Source organism: Ranitomeya imitator, chromosome 4 (genome assembly GCF_032444005.1).
Source record: "Ranitomeya imitator isolate aRanImi1 chromosome 4, aRanImi1.pri, whole genome shotgun sequence".
NCBI lineage: Eukaryota > Metazoa > Chordata > Amphibia > Anura > Dendrobatidae > Ranitomeya > Ranitomeya imitator.
In genome coordinates, this window is record NC_091285.1 from 724035434 (window position 1) to 724053574 (window position 18141).

At 51.5% G+C, this 18141-nt stretch overlaps 1 protein-coding gene across 1 annotated transcript in view; it reads left to right on the forward strand.

Moving 5' to 3' along the window:
- Positions 1-9844, forward strand: part of SLC2A4 (solute carrier family 2 member 4) — a 241825-nt gene extending 231981 nt beyond the window's left edge. The window contains exons 9-11 of the mRNA XM_069767638.1: positions 3336-3437; positions 8845-9048; positions 9138-9844. Of these exons, the coding sequence (XP_069623739.1) occupies positions 3336-3437; positions 8845-9048; positions 9138-9344 (513 nt within the window). The 3' untranslated portion in view covers positions 9345-9844. The remainder of the gene's footprint in view (positions 1-3335; positions 3438-8844; positions 9049-9137) is intronic.
- The last annotated feature ends 8297 nt before the right edge of the window (positions 9845-18141 follow it).

Below are 18141 nucleotides of genomic sequence, written 5' to 3' on the forward strand. Positions count from 1 at the left end.
TTCCAGATTCTCACTGCCCTAACAGTAAAGAATCCTCTTCTATGTTGGTGGAAAAACCTTCTCTCCTCCAGACGCAAAGAATGCCCCCTTGTGCCCGTCACCTTCCTTGGTATAAACAGATCCTCAGCGAGATATTTGTATTGTCCCCTTATATACTTATACATGGTTATTAGATCGCCCCTCAGTCGTCTTTTTTCTAGACTAAATAATCCTAATTTCGCTAATCTATCTGGGTATTGTAGTTCTCCCATCCCCTTTATTAATTTTGTTGCCCTCCTTTGTACTCTCTCTAGTTCCATTATATCCTTCCTGAGCACCGGTGCCCAAAACTGGACACAGTACTCCATGTGCGGTCTAACTAGGGATTTGTACAGAGGCAGTATGTAACAGGAGACAATGTTGAGAGTTGTATTCAAGTGTTAACAGTGAGAGCAGGCGGCGGCTGATGGGACTATTCATCAGCTGGTGTCCCCACTCTAAATCAATAAATAAAAAAAATTAAAGTGGGGTTCGCCTGTATTTTTTATAACAGCCAGGAAAAACTCACAGCTAGTGGCTGCAACCCTCAGCTGTCAGCTTCAGCAAGGCTGGTTGTCAAGAGGGGTCCCCCCCATTTTTGACATCCAGCCAAGATAAAGCAGACAGCTGGGGGGTGCTATTCCCAGGCTGCTAAATGGCCATGGATATTGGCCCCCCAGCCTAAAAATAGCAGCCCGCAGTCGCCCAGAAGAGCCACATCTATTAGATGCACATATTCTAGTGCTTTGCCTGGCTCTTCCCACTTGTCCTGTGCCGGTGACAGGTGGGGTAATATTTGTGGGGTTGATGTCACCTTTGTATTGTCCGTGACATCAAGCCCACGGCTTACTAAAGGAGAGTCGTCTATAAGACACATAGTTATATGGTAAATAAAGACACAGCCAAAATAAAGTCTTTTATTAGAAATAAAACAAAACACTTTTTAGTTTTTTATTTAAAAATAACAAGCAGTTATACTCACCTAATGCCTAATTCCACTGAATCCCTCATCTCCTGTAATAAAACAAAAATAAAAAACAACAATATCCTGAATACAATGTAGCTGAACTGCAGTGACCTCAGCATCGTGAGAAAATGTCAGTGAGTTCAACGCAGCTCACTGTGAAAAATTTCTCATGGTGAACTGTGGTGAACTCCCTGAAGTTTTTTCAAGGTGCTGAGGTCACAGTCTCGCGGTGAACTCACTGACTTTTTCTCACATTGCAGATGTCCCCACAGTTCAGGGGCCTGCAACACAGCCTCAGTGACTGGCAGTAACCCCGATGATGTCACCACCAATCACTGACGCTGTGCTCACAGCAGCTCATTCATCAGTGGTTCTCAGCCTGCACGGTCGAATCTTGGCACTGTCCAGGTTGAAAACTATTAATCCCCAGACACGGATTACAGCATGGGACAGAACAACGGAAAGGTAAGGGATATTGTTGTTTTTTATTTGTGTTTTATTCAGGAGACGAGGGATTCAGTGGAATTAGGCGTTAGGTGAGTATAATTGTTTGCTATTTTGAAACAAAAAAGAAAAGTGTTTTGTTTTTATTTCACATAAAGGACTTTATTCTGGCTGTGTCTTTATTTACCATGTAACTATAGGATTAGTAGTAGATAGGTGTCTTATATTACTAATCTGTGGGCTTGATGTCACCTGACAATACAAAAGTGACATCAACCCCACAAATATTACCCCACTTGCCACCGCTACAGGGCAAGCAGGAAGAGCTGGGCAAATTGCCAGATTGGCGCATCTAATAGATGCGCCTTTTCAGGGTGGCTGCAAGCTGATGGGGAGCAATATCCATGGCTCCTTACCAACCTTAGAATACCAGCCCCCAGCTGACTGCTTTAGCTTGGCTGGTTGACAAGAATAGGTGGAAACCCATGCCTTTTTAAAAATAATTTATTTAAATAATTAAAAAATACGGCATTGGGACCCCTCTATTCTTGATAACCAGCCTTTCTGATGCTGACAGCTGAGGGTTGCAGCCCGCAGCTGTCAGTTTTGACTGGCTGGTTATCAAAAATACAGGGGAATCCACATCATTTGTAAAAAAATGTATTTATAGCGCAGGCGACGGCTGATGAATATTCCCATCAGAAGCCGCCTTCTCTCGCTGTTATCAGTTGAATACAGCTCTCAACATTCTCCCTTGCTAGCAGTGATTGCAGCGCGAGCAGGAGACAGTGAGCTGTCTTCAGCACCCAGCGCCCAGAGAACAGTGCGAACAGTACTGCTACTTCTCAGGGCCTGTACTTGCTATACTGATGCGGCACATGTATGCCACATGTATTAAAAACAAGGACACGGTTCTCTCCCGTACTGTTTTTTTTTCCAGTACCGTAAATATCAGGACATGTGAAAGAGCCCTAATTCAGATTTAAGAAAACCAGACATGGGCTTTTATTTTTGGAGAGATCTGTAGGATCGTAGCTGGGTGGATCTCTCCCTCCATTCCGGGTCTTGGGAGTGGCCCATGTCCAGGATTCCCATTTAGGCTATGTGCTCATGTTCAGGATTTTTAGCGATTTTTCGTCACTTTTCCGCTGCAAAAATGCTAAAAATAAGCTTACATTAAGCATCCCATTATTAGAATGCATTCCGCAATTTTTGTGCCCATGCTGCATTATTTTCCACAAAAAAAAGCATCGCGGAAAAAAACGCAGCATGTTCATTAACTTTGCGGGAAACCTCCAGATTTGCCACTATATAATAAGGTAGTTGGACGCTCTGGAAAAATACGTGAAAAATATGCAAAAAAAAGCGAGTGGATTTCCTGCAAAAGGAGACCCATTTTGATCAGGAAAATTCTGCAAACAATCCTGAACGTGGGCACATAGCCTTAAACTTTCAGTTGAGGTTTAGGTGTGTCAGTGTTTTGCAAACATCAGAGGAGGAGCTCTGTGCTGGACAGGTCTGTGTGAGACTGAACACAGGCCAGAGCCAGAGAAAGCAAAGCCATTGACGCACCCATGAGTGATACAGTGGTGCAGTCGCCCACGGCAGCATTGAGACACACTGTTACGGACCATCCAGCTGTGAACCGGAAGAGAACGGTTGAGGTATCTTTGTAAGTTGCCAAAATAAAGACATTTCAGTTGAACTAACCTGGGTCACTGGATCTTTACCACACTGTTGTGAAAGCCACTGCATTACACCATATACAGAGGTAAGTCCATTGCCCCCATCCCACCAGCTCCCTTTGCTATATGTTTATTATTTTGATTTATGCTCTTCTAGTTTTGGAATAATCCTTTCTGTGTCTTCAGGTTGTGTTATCATAACTTTTCAATTTCCTTCATAGCTCTTCCTGGTTGAGAGGGCCGGACGGCGGACCCTGCACCTTGTTGGTCTCGCTGGGATGATCTCTTGTGCAATACTAATGACAGTGGCCATGGTGTTACAGGTGAGACAGGCCTGACGAGTCTGGACATTGGTGGGGTACATTGTATTATACAGCTACAATAAAGCCTCCTCTTTTACCATGGGCTTAGCTGACAACTCACCTTCTGATCTGCTGATTACTCACCTTCTGATCTGCTAGAGACACACTCCTGTGACATGCTGGCGACACACCCCTGTGACCTGCTGGAAACACAGCCCTGTGACCTGCTGGCGACACACCCCTGTGACCTGCTGGAAACACAGCCCTGTGACCTGCTGGCGACACACCCCTGTGACCTGCTGGTGACACACACTTATGACCTGCTGGCGACACACCCCTGTGACCTGCTGGTGACACACCCCTGTGACCTGCTGGCGACACACCCCTGTGACCTGCTGGCGACACACCCCTGTGACCTGCTGGCGACACACCCCGGTGACCTGCTGGCGACACAGCCCTGTGACCTGCTGGCGACACACCCCTGTGACCTGCTGGCAACACAGCCCTGTGACCTGCTGGCGACGCACCCCTGTGACCTGCTGGCGACACACCCCTGTGACCTGCTGGCGACACACCCCTGTGACCTGCTGGTGACACACACTTATGACCTGCTGGCGACACACCCCTGTGACCTGCTGGCGACACACCCCTGTGACCTGCTGGCGACACACCCCTGTGACCTGCTGGCGACACACCCCTGTGACCTGCTGGCGACACACCCCTGTGACCTGCTGGCGACACACCCCTGTGACCTGCTGGCGACACACCCCTGTGACCTGCTGGCGACACAGCCCTGTGACCTGCTGGCGACGCACACCTTTGACCTGCTGGCGACACAGCCCTGTGACCTGCTGGCGACACACCCCTGTGACCTGCTGGTGACACACACTTATGACCTGCTGGCGACACACCCCTGTGACCTGCTGGTGACACACCCCTGTGACCTGCTGGCGACACACCCCTGTGACTTGCTGGCGACACACCCCTGTGACCTGCTGGCGACACACCCCTGTGACCTGCTGGCGACACACCCCTGTGACCTGCTGGCGACACTGCCCTGTGACCTGCTGGCGACACACCCCTGTGACCTGCTGGCAACACAGCCCTGTGACCTGCTGGCGACGCACCCCTGTGACCTGCTGGCGACACACACCTTTGACCTGCTGGCGACACAGCCCTGTGACCTGCTGGCGACACACCCCTGTGACCTGCTGGTGACACACACTTATGACCTGCTGGCGACACACCCCTGTGACCTGCTGGCGACACACCCCTGTGACCTGCTGGTGACACACCCCTGTGACCTGCTGGCGACACACCCCTGTGACCTGCTGGCGACACACCCCTGTGACCTGCTGGCGACACACCCCTGTGACCTGCTGGCGACACACCCCTGTGACCTGCTGGCGACACACCCCTGTGACCTGCTGGTGACACACACTTATGACCTGCTGGCGACACACCCCTGTGACCTGCTGGCGACACACCCCTGTGACCTGCTGGCGACACACCCCTGTGACCTGCTGGCGACACACCCCTGTGACCTGCTGGCGACACACCCCTGTGACCTGCTGGCGACACACCCCTGTGACCTGCTGGCGACACACCCCTGTGACCTGCTGGCGACACACCCTTGTGACCTGCTGGCGACACACCCCTGTGACCTGCTGGCGACACACCCTTGTGACCTGCTGGCGACACACCCTTGTGACCTGCTGGCGACACACCCCTGTGACCTGCTGGTGACACACACTTATGACCTGCTGGCGACACACCCCTGTGACCTGCTGGCGACACACCCCTGTGACCTGCTGGCGACACACCCCTGTGACCTGCTGGCGACACACCCCTGTGACCTGCTGGCGACACACCCCTGTGACCTGCTGGCGACACACCCCTGTGACCTGCTGGCGACACACCCTTGTGACCTGCTGGCGACACACCCCTGTGACCTGCTGGTGACACACACTTATGACCTGCTGGCGACACACCCCTGTGACCTGCTGGCGACACACCCCTGTGACCTGCTGGCGACACACCCCTGTGACCTGCTGGCGACACACCCCTGTGACCTGCTGGCGACACACCCCTGTGACCTGCTGGCGACACACCCCTGTGACCTGCTGGCGACACACCCCTGTGACCTGCTGGCGACACACCCCTGTGACCTGCTGGCGACACACCCTTGTGACCTGCTGGCGACACACCCCTGTGACCTGCTGGCGACACACCCCTGTGACCTGCTGGTGATACACCCCTGGGACCTGCTGGCAACACACCTGTTATCTGCTGGCGACACACCCCTGTGACCTGCTGGCGACACACCCTTGTGACCTGCTGGTGGCACACTCTTGTGACCTCCTGGCGACTCACCTGTTATCTGCTGGTGACACACCCTTGTGACCTGCTGGCGACACACCTGTTATCTGCTGGCGACACACGCTTGTGACCTGCTGGTGACACACCCCTGTGACTTGCTGGCGACACACCCCTGTGATCTGCTGGCGACACACCCTTGTGACCTGCTGGTGGCACACTCTTGTGACCTCCTGGCGACTCACCTGTTATCTGCTGGTGACACACCATTGTGACCTGCTGGCGACACACCCCTGTGACCTGCTGGCGACTCACCTGTTATCTGCTGGTGACACACCCTTGTGACCTGCTGGCGACACACCTGTTATCTGCTAGCGACACACCCCTGTGACCTGCTGGCGACACACCCCTGTGACCTGCTGGTGATACACCCCTGGGACCTGCTGGCAACACACCTGTTATCTGCTGGCGACTCACCTGTTATCTGCTGGCGACACTCCCCTGTGACCTGCTGGCGACACACCCCTGTGACCTGCTGGTGATACACCCCTGGGACCTGCTGGCAACACACCTGTTATCTGCTGGCGACACACCCCTGTGACCTGCTGGCGACACACCCTTGTGACCTGCTGGTGGCACACTCTTGTGACCTCCTGGCGACTCACCTGTTATCTGCTGGTGACACACCCTTGTGACCTGCTGGCGACACACCTGTTATCTGCTGGCGACACACGCTTGTGACCTGCTGGTGACACACCCCTGTGACTTGCTGGCGACACACCCCTGTGATCTGCTGGCGACACACCCTTGTGACCTGCTGGTGGCACACTCTTGTGACCTCCTGGCGACTCACCTGTTATCTGCTGGTGACACACCATTGTGACCTGCTGGCGACACACCCCTGTGACCTGCTGGCGACTCACCTGTTATCTGCTGGTGACACACCCTTGTGACCTGCTGGCGACACACCTGTTATCTGCTAGCGACACACCTGTTATCTGCTGGTGTCACACCCTTGTGACCTGCTGGCGACACACCTGTTATCTGCTAGCGACACACCTGTTATCTGCTGGTGGCACACCCTTGTGACCTGCTGGCGACTCACCTGTTATCTGCTGGTGACACACCCTTGTGACCTGCTGGCGACACACCTGTTATCTGCTGGTGTCACACCCTTGTGACCTGCTGGCGACACACCTGTTATCTGCTAGCGACACACCCCTGTGACCTGCTGGCTATACACCCTTGTGACCTCCTGGCGACTCACCTGTTATCTGCTGGCGACACACCCCTGTGACCTGCTGGCGACACACCCCTGTGACCTGCTGGCGATACACCCTTGTGACCTGCTGGTGGCACACCCTTGTGACCTCCTGGCGACTCACCTGTTATCTGCTGGTGACACACCATTGTGACCTGCTGGTGACTCACCTGTTATCTGCTGGCGACACACCCTTGTGACCTGCTGGCAACACACCCCTGTGACCTGCTGGCGACTCACCTGTTATCTGCTGGTGACACACCCTTGTGACCTGCTGGCGACACACCTGTTATCTGCTAGCGACACACCTGTTATCTGCTGGTGTCACACCCTTGTGACCTGCTGGCGACACACCTGTTATCTGCTAGCGACACACCTGTTATCTGCTGGTGGCACACTCTTGTGACCTCCTGGCGACTCACCTGTTATCTGCTGGTGACACACCCTTGTGACCTGCTGGCGACTCACCTGTTATCTGCTGGTGACACACCCTTGTGACCTGCTGGCGACACACCTGTTATCTGCTGGTGTCACACCCTTGTGACCTGCTGGCGACACACCTGTTATCTGCTAGCGACACACCCCTGTGACCTGCTGGCTATACACCCTTGTGACCTCCTGGCGACTCACCTGTTATCTGCTGGCGACACACCCCTGTGACCTGCTGGCGACACACCCCTGTGACCTGCTGGCGACACACCCCTGTGACCTGCTGGCGATACACCCTTGTGACCTGCTGGTGGCACACCCTTGTGACCTCCTGGCGACTCACCTGTTATCTGCTGGTGACACACCATTGTGACCTGCTGGCGACTCACCTGTTATCTGCTGGCGACACACCCTTGTGACCTGCTGGCGACACACCTGTTATCTGCTAGCGACACACCTGTTATCTGCTGGTGTCACACCCTTGTGACCTGCTGGCGACACACCTGTTATCTGCTAGCGACACACCTGTTATCTGCTGGTGGCACACTCTTGTGACCTCCTGGCGACTCACCTGTTATCTGCTGGTGACACACCCTTGTGACCTGCTGGCGACTCACCTGTTATCTGCTGGTGACACACCCTTGTGACCTGCTGGCGACACACCTGTTATCTGCTGGTGTCACACCCTTGTGAACTGCTGGCGACACACCTGTTATCTGCTAGCGACACACCTGTTATCTGCTGGTGTCACACCCTTGTGACCTGCTGGCGACACACCTGTTATCTGCTAGCGACACACCTGTTATCTGCTGGTGTCACACCCTTGTGACCTGCTGGCGACACACCTGTTATCTGCTAGCGACACACCTGTTATCTGCTGGTGGCACACTCTTGTGACCTCCTGGCGACTCACCTGTTATCTGCTGGTGACACACCCTTGTGACCTGCTGGCGACACACCTGTTATCTGCTGGTGTCACACCCTTGTGACCTGCTGGCGACACACCTGTTATCTGCTAGCGACACACCCCTGTGACCTGCTGGCTATACACCCTTGTGACCTCCTGGCGACTCACCTGTTATCTGCTGGCGACACACCCCTGTGACCTGCTGGCGACACACCCCTGTGACCTGCTGGCGACACACCCCTGTGACCTGCTGGCGATACACCCTTGTGACCTGCTGGTGGCACACCCTTGTGACCTCCTGGCGACTCACCTGTTATCTGCTGGTGACACCAGCTTTCTTTGGACCTTGGCTGTATTTCCAGCTGGCTCTTATCAGCTGCAGCAGATATAAAGCCTCATCATGTCAGGGGCCAGAATAGAGGGGGCCCTTGTGGTCACTTCACAACCACTTATAAGGGGGAGGGGAGGTACTGTGGTCAGGAAATCCAATGATTAACAGTATCTTCTTTCCCCAGGACACCATGCCATCCATAAGCGCACTCAGCATGGCAGCAATTTTCGGATTTGTGGCATTCTTTGAGATCGGGCCTGGTCCAATTCCTTGGTTTATTGTGGCAGAACTGTTCAGCCAAGGTCCTCGGCCTGCCGCTATGGCCATTGCAGGCTGCACAAACTGGACCTCTAACTTCATTATTGGGATGGGCTTCCCCTACGTAGCGGTGAGTGACGATGGAAGAGGACAACGTCATGCAAGAGGAAATGCTTCAATATCTCATCAAATCATGATATTTCCGTTTTCTCATTTCAGGACCTCTGCGGACCCTATGTGTTTCTGCTCTTTGCTTTGCTGCTGCTGGGATTCCTCATATTCACTTATTTCCGCGTGCCGGAAACGCGGGGGAGGTCGTTTGATGAAATCTCTCATGCCTTCCGCAGAAGAAACCCCTCTCTGCTGGAGCAGGAGGTGAAGGCTAGCACAGAGCTTGACAGCCTCGGAGGCGGAGATGAAATGTGAGGAGACCCTGACACCAAGCCTTCGTCATTCAGTGATCGGTGTTGTGGCCTTACGTGGAGCAGACCTCATACCATCCGCCATTACACTGGTGTAGGGCTCTGTGACAGCTCTCGTGTAATATATACTGTAGTAATAGCCCCAGCTCCACCACTGTCTGCTAGGTCCCCTGTCCAGTATGGCCACTGATCAGTCCTCAAGACAGTCTATTCCAGGACATGGCTGACGAATCCTTCACATAGCATTAGCCCACTGGAAACATCATCTCCTCTAAAACTAAGGAATGGACCCAAGATGATCACGCCTCGCACTACTGCGTCCCCTCCTGAGAGATACAGTGATTACAGGGCCCAAGCTGTAGGAGAATGTGCCTTATTACTGATCCCTATACTGAAAGTAGTTCAGAGGCCGGAACAATGAGTGCTCACATCAGGTATATATTTGAATTGTATAAATGTATATATATATATATTGCTGCTGTGTCATTAAAATATTGTAACACCAAGCAATACATTAATGGTCAGGAGCACACCATAAAGCTGTGGAGCCGCTACAGGATACAGACATCCAGCGACTGTGCCAATAAGAAATCCCAACCCCCACCATACATGTCGTGGTGATGGTAGCCTTTCCTTCATCCATGAGAAATCCCAGGTTCCACAGTACGTGGCATCGGTAATCTCTCCGGCAATGAGAAATCCCAACCCCCACCATACATGTCGTGTCGATGGTAACCTTTCCTTCATCCATGAGAAATCCCAGGTCCCGCAGTACGTGGCATCGGTAATCTCTCCGGCAATGAGAAATCCCAACCCCCACCATACATGTCGTGGTGATGGTAGCCTTTCCTTCATCCATGAGAAATCCCAGGTTCCACAGTACGTGGCATCGGTAATCTCTCCGGCAATAAGAAATCCCGGCCCTCACCATACATGTCGTGTCGATGGTAACCTTTCCTTCATCCATGAGAAATCCCAGGTCCCGCAGTACGTGGCATCGGTAATCTCTCCGGCAATAAGAAATCCCGGCCCTCACCATACATGTCGTGGTGATGGTAACCTTTCCCTCATCCATGAGAAATCCCAGGTTCCACAGTACGTGGCATCGGTAATCTCTCCGGCAATAAGAAATCCCGGCCCTCAACATACATGTCGTGTCGATGGTAACCTTTCCTTCATCCATGAGAAATCCCAGGTCCCGCAGTACGTGGCATCGGTAATCTCTCCGGCAATGAGAAATCCCAACCCCCACCATACATGTCGTGTCGATGGTAACCTTTCCTTCATCCATGAGAAATCCCAGGTCCCGCAGTACGTGGCATCGGTAATCTCTCCGGCAATGAGAAATCCCAATCCCCACCATACATGTCGTGTCGATGGTAACCTTTCCTTCATCCATGAGAAATCCCAGGTTCCACAGTACGTGGCATCGGTAATCTCTCCGGCAATGAGAAATCCCAACCCCCACCATACATGTCGTGTCGATGGTAACCTTTCCTTCATCCATGAGAAATCCCAGGTCCCGCAGTACGTGGCATCGGTAATCTCTCCGGCAATGAGAAATCCCAACCCCCACCATACATGTCGTGTCGATGGTAACCTTTCCTTCATCCATGAGAAATCCCAGGTTCCACAGTATGTGGCATCGGTAATCTCTCCGGCAATGAGAAATCCCAACCCCCACCATACATGTCGTGTCGATGGTAACCTTTCCTTCATCCATGAGAAATCCCAGGTTCCACAGTACGCGGCATCGGTAATCTCTCCGGCAATAAGAAATCCCAGCCCCCACCATACATGTCGTGTCGATGGTAACCTTTCCTTCATCCATGAGAAATCCCAGGTTCCGCAGTACGTGGCATCGGTACTCTCTCCGGCAATGAGAAATCCCAACCCCCACCATACATGTCGTGTCGATGGTAACCTTTCCTTCATCCATGAGAAATCCCAGGTTCCACAGTACGTGGCATCGGTAATCTCTCCGGCAATGAGAAATCCCAACCCCCACCATACATGTCGTGTCGATGGTAACCTTTCCTTCATCCATGACAAATCCCAGGTCCCACAGTACGCGGCATCGGTAATCTCTCCGGCAATGAGAAATCCCAACCCCCACCATACATGTCGTGTCGATGGTAACCTTTCCCTCATCCATGAGAAATCCCAGGTTCCACAGTACGTGGCATCGGTAATCTCTCCGGCAATGAGAAATCCCGGCCCCCACCATACATGTGGTGTCGATGGTATCCTTTCCTTCATCCATGAGAAATCCCAGGTCCCGCAGTATGTGGCATCGGTAATCTCTCCGGCAATGAGAAATCCCAACCCCCACCATACATGTCGTGTCGATGGTAACCTTTCCTTCATCAATGAGAAATCCCAGGTCCCGCAGTACGTGGCATCGGTAATCTCTCCGGCAATGAGAAATCCCAACCCCCACCATACATGTCGTGTCGATGGTAACCTTTCCTTCATCCATGAGAAATCCCAGGTCCCGCAGTACGTGGCATCGGTAATCTCTCCGGCAATGAGAAATCCCAACCCCCACCATACATGTCGTGTCGATGGTAACCTTTCCTTCATCCATGAGAAATCCCAGGTCCCGCAGTATGTGGCATCGGTAATCTCTCCGGCAATGAGAAATCCCAACCCCCACCATACATGTCGTGTCGATGGTAACCTTTCCTTCATCCATGAGAAATCCTAGGTTCCACAGTACGTGGCATTGGTAATCTCTCCGGCAATGAGAAATCCCAACCCCCACCATACATGTCGTGTCGATGGTAACCTTTCCTTCATCCATGAGAAATCCCAGGTCCCACAGTACGTGGCATCGGTAATCTCTCCGGCAATAAGAAATCCCAGCCCCCACCATACATGTTGTGTCGATGGTAACCTTTCCTTCATCCATGAGAAATCCCAGGTTCCGCAGTACGTGGCATCGGTAATCTCTCCGGCAATGAGAAATCCCAACCCCCACCATACATGTCGTGTCGTTGGTAACCTTTCCTTCATCCATGAGAAATCCCAGGTTCCGCAGTACGTGGCATCGGTAATCTCTCCGGCAATGAGAAATCCCAACCCCCACCATACATGTCGTGTCGATGGTAACCTTTCCTTCATCCATGAGAAATCCCAGGTCCCGCAGTACGTGGCATCGGTAATCTCTCCGGCAATGAGAAATCCCAACCCCCACCATACATGTCGTGTCGATGGTAACCTTTCCTTCATCCATGAGAAATCCCAGGTTCCACAGTACGTGGCATCGGTAATCTCTCCGGCAATGAGAAATCCCAACCCCCACCATACATGTCGTGTCGATGGTATCCTTTCCTTCATCCATGACAAATCCCAGGTCCCACAGTACGCGGCATCGGTAATCTCTCAGGCAATGAGAAATCCCAACCCCCACCATACATGTCGTGTTGATTGTAACCTTTCCCTCATCCATGAGAAATCCCAGGTTCCACAGTACGTGGCATCAGTAATCTTCTGGCAATGAGAAATCCCGGCCCCCACCATACATGTCGTGTCGATGGTATCCTTTCCTTCATCCATGAGAAATCCCAGGTCCCGCAGTACGTGGCATCGGTAATCTCTCCGGCAATGAGAAATCCCAACCCCCACCATACATGTCGTGTCGATGGTAACCTTTCCTTCATCCATGAGAAATCCCAGGTCCCGCAGTACGTGGCATCGGTAAGTTCTCCGGCAATAAGAAATCCCATCCCCCACCATACATGTCGTGTCGATGGTAACCTTTCCTTCATCCATGAGAAATCCCAGGTTCCACAGTACGTGGCATTGGTAATCTCTCCGGCAATGAGAAATCCCAACCCCCACCATACATGTCGTGTCGATGGTAACCTTTCCTTCATCCATGAGAAATCCCAGGTCCCGCAGTACGTGGCATCGGTAATCTCTCCGGCAATGAGAAATCCCAACCCCCACCATACATGTTGTGTCGATGGTAACCTTTCCTTCATCCATGAGAAATCCCAGGTCCCGCAGTACGTGGCATCGGTAATCTCTCCGGCAATGAGAAATCCCAACCCCCACCATACATGTCGTGTCGATGGTAACCTTTCCTTCATCCATGAGAAATCCCAGGTCCCGCAGTACGTGGCATTGGTAATCTCTCCGGCAATAAGAAATCCCAGCCCCCACCATACATGTCGTGTCGATGGTAACCTTTCCTTCATCCATGAGAAATCCCAGGTTCCACAGTACGTGGCATCGGTAATCTCTCCGGCAATGAGAAATCCCAACCCACACCATACATGTCGTGTCGATGGTATCCTTTCCTTCATCCATGACAAATCCCAGGTTCCACAGTACGCGGCATCGGTAATCTCTCCGGCAATGAGAAATCCCAACCCCCACCATACATGTCGTGTCGATGGTAACCTTTCCCTCATCCATGAGAAATCCCAGGTTCCACAGTACGTGGCATCGGTAATCTCTCCGGCAATGAGAAATCCCGGCCCCCACCATACATGTCGTGTCGATGGTATCCTTTCCTTCATCCATGAGAAATCCCAGGTCCCGCAGTACGTGGCATCGGTAATCTCTCAGGCAATGAGAAATCCCAACCCCCACCATACATGTCGTGTCGATGGTAACCTTTCCTTTATCCATGAGAAATCCCAGGTCCCGCAATACGTGGCATCGGTAATCTCTCCGGCAATAAGAAATCCCAGCCCCCACCATACATGTCGTGTCGATGGTAACCTTTCCTTCATCCATGAGAAATCCCAGGTTCCACAGTACGTGGCATCGGTAATCTCTCCGGCAATGAGAAATCCCAACCCCCACCATACATGTCGTGTCAATGGTAACCTTTCCTTCATCCATGAGAAATCCCAGGTTCCACAGTACGTGGCATCGGTAATCTCTCCGGCAATCAGAAATCCCGGCCCCCACCATACATGTCGTGTCGATGGTATCCTTTCCTTCATCCATGAGAAATCCCGGGTTCCACAGTACGTGGCATCGGTAATCTCTCTGGCAATAAGAAATCCCAGCCACCACCGTACATATCATGGCGTCAGTAGCTTTCCCTCCAGTGATAAGAAATCCCAGCCCCCGCCGTACATGCCGTGGTATCAATATTCTTCCCTCCAGCGAAGAGAAATCCCAGAGTCCCTGCCTTACTAATACTTTCTCTTCACCCATGAGAAATCCCAGGTTCCACAGTACGTGGCATCGGTAATTTTCTCTCCGGCAATGAGAAATCCCAGCCACCACCGTACATATCATGGCGTCAGTAGCTTTCCCTCCAGTGATAAGAAATCCCAGCCCCCGCCATACATGTCGTGTCGATGGTATCCTTTCCTTCACCCATGAGAAATCCCAGGTCCCACAGTACGTGGCATCGGTAATTTTCTCTCCGGCAATGAGAAATCCCGGCCCCGCCGTACATATCATGGCATCAGTGACTTTCCCTCCAGCGAAGAGAAATACCAGTCCCTGCCCTACTTGTTCGTCGGTAACTTTTTCTTCACCCATAAGAAATCGCAAGTCCCACAGTACGTGGCATCAGTAATCTCTTCGGCAATGAGAAATCCCAGCCATCACCGTACATATCATGGCGCCAGTAACTTTCCTTCTAGTGACGAGAAATCCCAGCCCCCGCTGTACATATCATGGCATCCGTGACTTTCCCTCCGGTGATGACAAATCCCAGCCCCCACCGTAGATGTCGTGGTGATGGTAACCTTCCCTTCACCCATGAGAAATCCCAGGTCCCGCAGTACGTGGCATCGGTAATTTTCTCTCCGGGAATGAGAAATCCCAGTCCCCACCGTACGTATCATGGCGTCAGTGACTTTCCCTCCAGTGATGAGAAATCCCAGCCCCCATTGTACATGTCATGGCGATGGTAACCTTCCCTTCACCCATGAGAAATCCCAGGTCCCACAGTACGTGGCATCAGTAATCTCTCTGGCAATGAGAAATCCCAGCCATCACCGCACGTATCATGGCGTCAGTAACTTTCCCTCTAGTGATGAGAAATTGCAGGCCCCATCATACATGTCGTGGTGATGGTAACCTTTCCTTCACCCATGAAAAATCCCAGGTCCCACAGTACGTGGCATCGGTAATTTTCTCTCCGGGAATGAGAAATCCCGGTCCCCACCATACATATCATGGCGTCAGTGTCTTACCCTCCAGTGATGAGAAATCCCAGCCCCCATCTTACGTGTCGTGGCGATGGTAACCTTCCCTTCACCCATGAGAAATCCCAGGTCCCACAGTACGTGGCGTCAGTAATTTTCTCTCCGACAATGAGAGATCCCGGCCCCCGCCGTACATATCATGGCGTCCGTGACTTTCCCTCCGGTGATGACAAATCTCAGCCCCCATCGTACATGTCGTGGCGATGGTATCCTTCCCTTCACCCATGAGAAATCCCAGGTCCCACAGTACGTGGAATCAGTAATTTTCTCTCCGACAATGAGAGATCCCGGCCCCCGCCATACATATCATGGCGTCAGTGACTTACCCTCCGGCGAGGAGAAATCCCAGTCTCTGCCCTACTTGTTCATAGGTAACTTTCTCCTCGCCCATGAGAAATTCCAGGTCCCACAGCCCCCACCATATGTATCATGGCGTCAGTCCAGCGAATAAAAATCCCAGCCCCCATCATACATGTCATGGCGATGGTTACCTTTACTTCACCCATGAGAAATCCCAGGTCCCGCAGTATGCGGCGTCAGTAACTTTACCTCCAGCAAAGAGAAATCCCAGCCCCCGCCGTACATATCATGGAGTCAGTGACTTTCCCTCCAGTGATAGAAAATCCCAGTCCCCGCCATACATGTTGAGGTATCCGTATTCTTCCCTCCAGCAAAGAGAAATCCCAGTCCTCACGGTATGTGTTGACAGTAACCTCTACACCCAATAGAAATCCCAGACCCCACCGTTCATGGCGTCGGTAACCTTCCCTCCAGCAATGAAAAATCCAGGCGCCCACCGTACATGTTGTATATTTGATAACATAGTGTCAGCCCCCAACATGTGTCACTGGTAACCTTCCTTCCAGAACCGAGAAATCCCAACCCCACCGTAAGTATCCTAGAATCTGTCATCTTCCCTCTGCCCTCCATCACAGCTCCAGTACTTTAATCTGAAGGTATACTGTCCATGAAATGGAGGAACTACAAGCCATTTGTGAGGTGAGAACCTGTTACTTCTTGTGGGCAGAGAATATTACAGACTCCACAATCACAACAAAAATCCTCAGAGCTATTATAGCCAAAAGTGAGGATTTAACACTTATAACATACTGAACATGTGCCCTATCATTGAGGACACAGCATTTATTCTTAATTATCCAGACTATTGTCAGAAGGCCAGGAGACATAGGCTATTGTCTGAACATTGACTATTGAATTATGTGGTTTTCTTCAGTTGGTCTAGACTAGAGTTGAGCAAATATGTTCAGATTTGGTTCTGAATACGATCAGCAGCAAATATTGTTTTTGCAATATTCATCCAACACAGCTGAACATCATTAGAATCAATAGGAGTATAAATCACCAAATATGTTCAGAACCGATCACCATACATTTGTCACGAATAGGGTACCAATACGGCAAATACGCTGAACTCTAGTCTAGACACATGGACTATTATCATATGAGTCTGAATGTTGACACTAGAATTGATGTTTGGGAGATTGCTGAATGTGCCTCTTATATCAGCACCTACAGGTTATTGCCGGTTATCTTTGCAAGATAGAGATGCAGGGTAATTGAACAATCAGTTTGGTAGTATGCCGATTAAGGTTAGGCTGGTTTCAGACTTTAAACGGATGAAAGGCTTCTTCCTCCATTAAGCCCCGCCCACTACCACACCTCTTCCTTCAGCTCCGCCTATGTTTGAATGCATCCTGCGTACCCTCTCTAACATTGGGTACGCAGGCCATGCGAACGCCTCCGCATGCGTAGTTATGACGCTGCGCTGACATGCGTTAAACGCAACATGTTGCATTTTGTTGCGGTCGGCGTACCGTCAAAAAGACACGCTGAGGTATCTGCATACAGCCGCATGGCCTTCGTACCCAATGTTAAAGATAGGGTATGCAGGATGCATGGAGACATAGGCGGAGCTGAAGGAAGAAGCGCGGCAGTGGGCAGGGCTTAACAGAGGAAGAAGGCTGCCATCCACAGCCCTGCCGAACACTAGTGTGAAACTAGTCTTATTGCCTGTTATCTTTGCAAGACGGAGATGCAGGGTCATTGAACAAACGATATTTGGTAATATGTTGATTACACACTGTACCAGGCCAGATTGTTGACCTGCAAAAGAGGAAGACAAACTATGTAAATGTATTAAATACTGAAACAATGAGATTAGCCCCTGCCACCTTCCCCCAATCCTGGGAAAAAATGCCTGAATAAGAGCTGTGAACTATAAAAGTGGAACCTGCCTCTATCAGGGGAACCTTACAAAACCACAGCCAGGAATACGCTACAGGACAGCTGCCAGGACACCATTGCTCCATCAAGACAGACAGATTTAACCTTCTACAGGACCACAGCCCCGGCTGGAAGAATATAGATCTGCTCCATTGCCCATCACTAGCCCCATAGATATGCTTGGAGAAGCCAGGTTGTGACATTCCGGTCACCTGGCCACGTGCCTCAATGGACCCATGGGCAAACTCTTGGCAGGTTTGGTATGGTTTCATGTTCTTTCATTTGACCCCTAAGTGATCGAGCCAATTTTTACAATTCTGACCTCTCACTTAGAGGTTATAGCTCGAACACTTCAATGGATTCCACTGATTATGTCAT